Source organism: Wasmannia auropunctata, unplaced genomic scaffold (genome assembly GCF_000956235.1).
Source record: "Wasmannia auropunctata unplaced genomic scaffold, wasmannia.A_1.0 LD336074.1, whole genome shotgun sequence".
Taxonomy (NCBI): Eukaryota; Metazoa; Arthropoda; class Insecta; order Hymenoptera; family Formicidae; genus Wasmannia; species Wasmannia auropunctata.
In genome coordinates this window covers 4,833,322-4,841,659 of record NW_012026816.1, presented here as the reverse complement: position 1 = coordinate 4,841,659, position 8,338 = coordinate 4,833,322, and the positions used below count along the sequence as shown (strand labels likewise).

General features: G+C 41.8%; 1 protein-coding gene across 2 annotated transcripts in view; it reads left to right on the top strand.

The window, feature by feature from the left end:
• The first annotated feature begins 759 nt into the window (after positions 1 to 759).
• Positions 760 to 8,338, top strand: part of LOC105449724 (PERQ amino acid-rich with GYF domain-containing protein 2) — a 14,635-nt gene continuing 7,056 nt past the window's right edge. For both annotated transcript variants that reach the window (XM_011689105.1, XM_011689104.1), the window contains exons 1-12: positions 760 to 908; positions 1,992 to 2,036; positions 2,135 to 2,369; positions 2,917 to 3,090; positions 3,671 to 3,875; positions 3,954 to 4,164; positions 4,241 to 5,237; positions 5,586 to 5,951; positions 6,453 to 6,773; positions 7,123 to 7,215; positions 7,322 to 7,752; positions 7,857 to 8,058. In XM_011689105.1, coding sequence (XP_011687407.1) covers positions 2,005 to 2,036; positions 2,135 to 2,369; positions 2,917 to 3,090; positions 3,671 to 3,875; positions 3,954 to 4,164; positions 4,241 to 5,237; positions 5,586 to 5,951; positions 6,453 to 6,773; positions 7,123 to 7,215; positions 7,322 to 7,752; positions 7,857 to 8,058 — 3,267 coding nt within the window. In that variant the 5' untranslated portion in view covers positions 760 to 908; positions 1,992 to 2,004. The remainder of the gene's footprint in view (positions 909 to 1,991; positions 2,037 to 2,134; positions 2,370 to 2,916; positions 3,091 to 3,670; positions 3,876 to 3,953; positions 4,165 to 4,240; positions 5,238 to 5,585; positions 5,952 to 6,452; positions 6,774 to 7,122; positions 7,216 to 7,321; positions 7,753 to 7,856; positions 8,059 to 8,338) is intronic.

Here is an 8,338-nt window from a genome sequence, read left to right as displayed (position 1 = left end):
AACTAAGAGAATTAAAAAAAAACGTCTAACTTTCTTAATTTTTATTTGGCTAAAAGTCAATCGGCTTGATGGCCAGCTTGTAATAATTAACTTATATTGTTGCCTATATATATATATACTTTAATAATTGTGGAATAGAATTTCTTAATCTGCAAAAGCAAAGAAAAATAAGCATATTGAAAAATAATTGCTTTTGATCAATAAAATAATAATCATTTCTATTAGATTATATTTTTCTGATATTTTATCGATGTTTCAGAATTTTTAATTTTGGAAGATTAAATCCATAAAATTCTCAGAATCATTCTTAACATCTCAACGCTTATACTTTTAAACCATTTACATAATTCTTTTGATATACTTTAATAATTTATATTTTTGCGCTTTGCAAAATATAAATAAATATCTTCGGTCGGTAAAATCAGTACTGTCTTTATCAACTGTAAATAATTATTACAACACAATATTTAATTATGAAATTTTCCTATTATAAAATTTAAATTTCTAAAAACAAATGAAATATCGAGGGAAATATGTAACAAGAGATGATCAAATGAAAGGATTTTAATTCCAAGGATCCCTCTCGATAATTGACAAAAGTATATCCAGGCGTCAATGGATCTTATAAGTCCCCCCCTCTTGGCGTTTTACATTACACGTGTCCACCGATCGTTCCCTATGACCCTATCTCCGTCGTCGGGTTCTCCTCTGCCGCGAGTCTGCGCATACGCGCGATCACGCGCGATAATCCCTAGTGACTTTCCGCGCCACCTCCCCAGTCATACCACGAGCCGTGTCGTGTCGAGCCTTCGCATGCGCCTCGTTCTTGCCAAGAAAAAAAAAACCATCATCAGCCATATTGGTGTGTTGTATCGCTGCCCTCAGTAATTTCGGAAGATCAGCAAAAGGTATCTCTCACCGTGGGCCCGCCGCCGCCGCTGCGCTCCGCGTCGCGGGCCGCGCCGCGCCGATCCGATCGTTTTCCGCGTGGCCGCGCGGCCCCGCGCGCGACCCGTCGCGCGTGCAGATCACCCCGATGTTCGTCCAGCAAAAAAAGTTTGGTTAATGTTGCCACCTTGGCTGCGCGCGGTGGGACCGCCTCCGCGCCTCGCCTCGCGCTCCCCGACGGTTGGCATGTCGCGGGACGGGAGGACGCGTGCGGGCGGCCGTCGCGCCGACAACGAGCGTATTGTCCGCGCGACGCGTCGCGCGCTTCCCGGACGCCTGCCACCGGACCGGATCGCTACTCTGCGTCGCGACGCCATAGACGCGAGTCCCCCCTCGAGCTGGAGCATGCGATTAACGGAGCGCAGCTCTTCGCGTTGCTCTCCGCTGTCTCTCTCTCTCTCTTTCTCTGTCTCTCCCGCGCCGTCGTGCCACCCTCCACGTCTTCGCTCACTTCCGAGTCCTACTACGTCGCACTACGTGTCACTCGCGTCTCTCTGTCAAAAGTCTCTCTCCCTCTTTCTCTCTCGCGCGCGCGATACGCCGAGATTTCGAGCAACAGGTACGGCGGGCCTGTCCGGCCCCGATCACGTTCCGATCCTCCTCGCGAAATCGTCCGCGTTTATCTTTCGCATCTTGCGCACACATACGCACACACACACAAACACATGCGTCACATGTTCTGCGTTTGGATCGGTTGTAACAGATGACCGAGCCTCCCGCCGCGTTCGGGAGCAAATTCCCTTGGTCCTCCGTAGGAGGCTGCGTTATCCTGCTACCTTCTCGTACCTTGATGATTTTCATACAGTCCTGCAGATATTTATATTTCGCAACGTTATTCAGCGTCCGATAAAATAAAAAAAAAAGATACCTTTGAACTGTCATGTTGCACAATGGATTCCCGTGTGTTTGTTACTTTTGCAAGATACCTTCCGAGACTTAATCTTTACGGAATAGTATACACATTTATATTTTATATATGCTTTCTCTTATTATGTTATGTTACAAGCTGTCTCACTCGTCTTTGTTTTTCTCTTTTTTTTCAGGAGATAGTGCATCATGACTGACTCCATGAAATTCGGTCCAGAATGGTATGTGTGACTTGCGCCCACTGGTGAAACCAATGGCAACGTCATTTACTTATGTTTACAGTTACATTGTATTTACGTTGTACTTGTCACATGCACAGGTTGCGCAAGGTTGCGTCAGGAGACAGTTGCAATACTGGTAGTGGTGGCGGGGGGACCACAACTCTGAGTGTACCTCGCTATCAATTAGCAGAGCATAGATACGGCCGGGAAGAGATGCTGGCTCTGTTTGATCGCAATTGCAAACCTTCGGAGCCACTGACAACCTTCCCGACGCTGTACGTGGAGAAAACTCAGCTTCCGTTGGCTCTCACAACCATGACAGACGATGAAACGGTAAACGGTTAACTAAACGTGTGTGAAGTATGTGTAATTATATTGCAATACTATTGTTCTTTAATATGCTCTTATTCGTTATGTATGAAACAGCAATTTAGCTTAATGTATTTTTGATAAGGAAAAGAAGCTGTGAGATTATTAATTGATTATTAGGTCGCACTATTTAATATTTCTTTAAATTGTTATTAAAATATATTCATATTAAATATTTATTTTTAATTATAAAACATATACATTAAGAAGTATTAATCTACAATAAACTGATTGCTTTTTTTAAGATAGACACTTATATATATTTTTGAAATTTGTTTTTTTGAAATGAATATAATTTTTCGTCTTTTTCTTTTTGTAATTTTGAAGCTTTGAAAAATTTCCCCGCTTTTAACAATATTATTTTAGAGAAATGGATTCGTTTTGAACAATACATTTCTATATGACTTTTGCTTTGTTCTGGACTACCTTTGCTATTAAACAATTATATAAAATTAGAATAAGATTGTTTTGTGAAATATTCCATTGTAAACATCCTATGTGTATTTTGCAGCGTATGTGGAATGGAGGGATAACTAATATTGGCGGTGGCCGTGGAAGAGGTAGCAGTGTGGATCGTGGACGTGGTAGAACTGGAAGAGGAGGCTTGTATTCGTCCCATTATTCACGCGGAGTTGGTTTCGATGACTCTAGTGATGGGATACGAATCGAGGGTCAATCATTTCAAGTACGGAGTTTTACTACGAAGATATGAGTTTACTATTTAACATTTCATTTTAGCTGTAATGTTTTCTTGTTTTTTATTAAAATTCGGGGCTTTACACATATTTATACATTTATATATAGTTTATATATAATCTGTTATAATCTGTTATAATCTATTATAATCTGTTATACATCTATTATATATATATATATATAATAGATGTATAAATTAGATATAACATATTTGACTATTTTACATATATCTTACATGTATATAAAACCTCGAATTTTAATGAAATCTAGGATTTGCATAAATATGAAAATTCAAGTTTTTCTGTCAAGAATTAAAATCAAAGTGTAAAAACTTGTAATATCAGAATTTTACCTATTAATATTGATAAATTTTAAGACTTACTGAAGCTATATGGAAAAAGTCCAGGTCATTTGAAAACGAGAGTCATCTGTGCTAAAGTAAAAGAACATTTTCATTTAATTAATTTGAAAGTATTAACATACTGAAAATATATATTACATGTAGAATGATAAATTTGTCATGGAAGTTGAGTTTTGAAGGAGGAATCTCACGCAAATTTTATTTATAGGGAAGAAATAGGCCATTTGATAGATCTCAAAGCGAACGCGGCTGGTCAGAGAGAAACGGCGCTTCAGATCCGGGAGAATGGAACGGGTCGACCAGTCCTAGAAAGGATCTAAATCGCGGGACTAGTAATAGCTCGCTTATGGAGAGTAATTGGCGACGTCATCGTACAAGCGGAGAGGACGATGACAGTTGGCGCAAGTGGGGAGGTAAATACGCGCCCTATTTCTTTCTGGAAATTACTACATGTGTACATTTATACAATGACGGCATATATTTTTATACAGGAAGAAATAGTTGGCGCGAGGGTGGCAGTATGGATCGGGACAGATTGGATCGAAACGAGGGTGATGGAGAGGAGGGTAGAAGCGGACCGGGAAGATGGGAACATCGGGGAAATCACAGACCTTCTCATGACTCTGGCCATCATCCACCACCCCGCACCGCTCGCACTTGGGAATCGAATCATCACGATAATCATGACAATCTACCTGAATGGTACGCTAAACGAACTTCCATCCGCGGTGCGTTTATATCTCTTTTTACTTTATATTCTGAATTGTATATTTTTCAGGGCTACGGAAAATCCTACCGAGAGTGGCGGTAGTTTTGACTCTTCAGGCGCATTTCACGGTGGATTGTATTCGGATGATGACGAGGACGGTGCGGCCGGTGCTTCCCAGCAGGGTAGAACTCGACGCGTGTCGGAAGGAAGTGCTTCGAACCTAGTGAGACCCAATAGCAAGCCACTAGCTTTCGGAACGGGTTCTGTCCAGTCCCTGAATCGCCATACGAGTAATACAATAGCCAATACATTAAGCAAGGAGCGACCAAAGCCGTTGGATTCGCTCGAGGACAAGGACGACACTATAGAGAAAGAGAGAAGGTGTAGCTCACCCTCTATTAAGTCGGCCACCGTCGTGCCGTCGACCGAGAGCAGCATTCCCACGAAGACTTTAGCGCCATCCACAGATCTCTTGCAGAAGAAGACTGCAAGTCTGCAAATCGGATCCGCAAGTATGGATAAGGTTGAGACTTTAGGTCTAGAGAAATCCAGCGAGCCACCCAGCGGAGCGCACAACAAGAAGGAGAACGTTCAGACGGAGGTCAAATCGGAGCCGCAGATAACTGCCGGTCGGCAAGTTCCTGCGGAGCATCCGAAGCATCTCGTGCATAACACGGGAACCGCCAACGTCAGGCAGAGAACGGACGATGATCTCGATAGAATGAAGGAGGAGGCCGACGCTCTGGTGGCCAAATTAATGGCGGACGAGGAAAATCACAAGGAGAAGACGGCCGCGACCAGTGTCCCGCCGGCAATTGGTAACCAACCTACCGCGGTTTCCTCCGCGACGGGTAGTCCGGAAAAATGGTTTTACCGTGATCCGCAGGGCGAAGTTCAGGGACCGTTTTTAGCTAGCGAAATGGCCGAATGGTATAAAGCCGGCTATTTTACTACGGGACTGTTAGTGAGAAGAACTTGCGACGAGAGGTACGCCACGCTCGGTGATTTGATCAAAATGTTTGGAAGAATACCGTTCACCCCTGGTCCACCGATACCTCCGTTAAAGGTACGACATATTTTATTTATATGTATATTATGTACCTTTTTTATGTTTCTAAATTATTTTACTAATTCAGAACTTGTATATAGATCACATCAGTGTAACCAGTTTTAATATTGAGAAAAGTATGAAGTTTTAAAGTTCGAATAATGTTAGAGAAGAAAGCAAAAGAGAAGGGTGAATTTTATTTGTAGTCATCTGTAATATTCAAGTTTTACCGTGTAGAGGAAAATTCAGAGATTTTCGGAAAACGAAGCCGATGAAGTTATACATTATTATTGCATTCTCAACTTCTCCGCCGCTGTTTGGGCACGTTCACATTTTAGTTAAGATTGAATTATTTTCATTTCTCAGCAATTAACGGAACAGGTGATTCCACCCGTTCCCAACACCGTGCCGGCCGGACTAGCCCCCGGCGTTATGCCGAAGGCCGGACTGGAGGATCCGTTACTGTTGATGACATATCAGCACATGCAGATGCTGCACAATCAGATGCTGTTCAGGCAGATGAGAACGTCAGCGATAGCGAAATTGTCGCAATCGGAGCACTGGTCTACGCTAACTCCCGTGGAGCAGAATCAGTTGATTCTACAATACGTCATACAAGACGGAATGCAGGAAATTCCGGAAGTGCCGATAGCGACAAGTCCATTTGTGCCTCACCTAGCCGCGTCCCAGGCGACTAATCCTGTTATGCAACTTTTCACTCAAATGCAACAGGTAAATGCTAGGGCTGTTACTTTTTACTCACTTCGAATATTCGAAGCTTCGACCTTTCGAAGTTTAAAATTAACTTTAAAGCTTCGAAGTTTTAAAAAATACATTAAAAATTTGAATTTTCTTAATTGGATTGTTTTATTTATCATTATCTTTCCTTATTTGCACGTGTATCAAGTTTAATGATTAATTTGTAATATTTCGGGTTATAATACTTTCAAAATTTTTTAGGAATAATTTCGTATATTAATTCTTTTTATTTATAATATTTGTAAATTTTTTGAATAAATTTATCATTTGCAGAAATGTATTTTTCGAAACTTCGAAGTTTCGAAGCTTTGATCAAATTCGAAGATTTTAATGCCGAAGCTTCGAATTTCGAATGTCGAAGCCTTTGAAGCAAATCACCAGCCGTAGTAAATGCCCTAGTATATTTTCACTGATCCGAAAATGTCTAATCGTTCATTTTTTCTACTCGTGATTAATGCGCGATATTGCACGCAGGGGAAGACGCAACCTGAGACCCACTTGCCGACGAATCCGCACACGACGGCGCCGGTCCATCCGGCTACGGTGGATCCTATACAGCAACTTATCCAACAGATGGGCGGTCTGCAGAACGTGCCAACGATGCCGCAGCAGCCGAATATCGCTCCGACTCCCACGCCGGCGCAAGAAGACAATCCAATAAAGTCTCTGCTACGTCAACTCAACGTCAACACAAACGGTCATCCACAGGCAGCAACTCATATGGACACCGTTTGGCCGCAGCCCCCGCCGCAAATGGTTCCCCCTCAGTTCAATGCGCAGAATTGGTTAGCGCAGGTGCGTTAGGCTGTTGGAAATTACCATAAAGTTCACGTGCAGTCGTGGACGTATCGATTGCGACACTTCTTTTTCATAGGTTTTTAGTGTATATTTAATATATATAATATATATTTTGCAAATTCCAACCACGATGGTGTACTATCTTTAATCTAGAGACAATACACCAATCGTGGCTCGTATTTGCAAAATATTAGTGCGTTTCGAAACCTATTAAAAAAAAAAAGTGTCTCAACCGATCTACGACTGTGGCATAAGTGACTCAACCGGTCCACGACTGTGGCATAAGTTTTTGGCAATCTCTATTTGTTAATAATCTCATTTATCTATTAATGTTCTGTTTTCCCAGGTTGGACCCATTCCCGCGATGCCACCGGGACAATTACCCGGTTCTCCATGGGATTTACATGCTAAAGATATGAAGACCGAACAGCAGATATTGGTAAATTGGCTTTTTTGTTCAGTTTTCTCTCTCTCTCTTTCTCTTTCCGTCTCAGTTTTCTCATGCAGTTACAAAATAATCAATGTGTTGGATTTTCTCTTTTTAGGAAGAACAGAATCTTAAGTTACAAGAGGATCGGAAAAAGGAAGAGTTAAGGAAGCAGGAACAATTGCAGCGTCAAGTGGAAGAGGAGAATGCGAAGAGAAAGCAAAAGGAGGAACAAGTCAGACAAGCTGAAGAGGCGAAACGCAAGGATGAGGAGAGAAAGAGAAAGGAAGAGGAGAAGAAGCGGAAAGAAGAGGAGAAACGCAAGCAGGAGGAGGAGCAAAAGAAGAAAGAGGAGAAAAGACGTAAGGAAGAGGAGAAGAAGCGTGAGGAGAAGAGGAAGCTGGAGGAGGAAAATTTGAAGAGGAAGCAGGAGGAGGAGAAGAGAAAGCGAGAGGAGTTTAAGAAGCAAGAAGAGAAATTGAAGAGGGAAGAGGAGAAGAGGAAGAAATTAGAAGAAGAACAAAAAAGGCAGGAGGAAGAGAGACTCAGGTATGTCGGTAGAATTATGCAAGGTGTAATGTTGACCGGTGTGAGTTGAAATGACCAATCACAGTGTGCGGTGAAATCAAATTTGCAATGAATGGAATTTACAGGAAAGAGGTGGAGGCGCGGCGACAGGCGGAGATAGAAGAACAGGCGCGTCGCGCGGAGCAACGGCGAAGGGAAGCCGAGGCGTTGCGTAAGCTTCAAGAAAGAAACAAATCGCCGTGGGCTCAGGCTCCGCGTACACTGGCGCCCGCCACTCACACCGCGTCGCTTGCTGAGATTCAGAGACTCGAGCGAGAAAAGAAAGCGGTAAATACATTTATTATGTACTAGGGCTGTTACTTTTTACTCTGACTTCGAATATTCGAAGCTTCGAAGTTTTAAAGTTTTGAAAAATACATTAAAGTTTGAATTTTCTTAATTGGATTGTTTTATTGATTATTATCTTTCCTTATTTACACGTGTATCAAGTTTAATTATTAATTTGTAATATTTCAGATTACAAATTTTTTAGGAATAATTTCGTATATATATTAATTCTTTTTATTTACAATATTTGTAAATTTTCTAAATAAATTTATCATTTGCA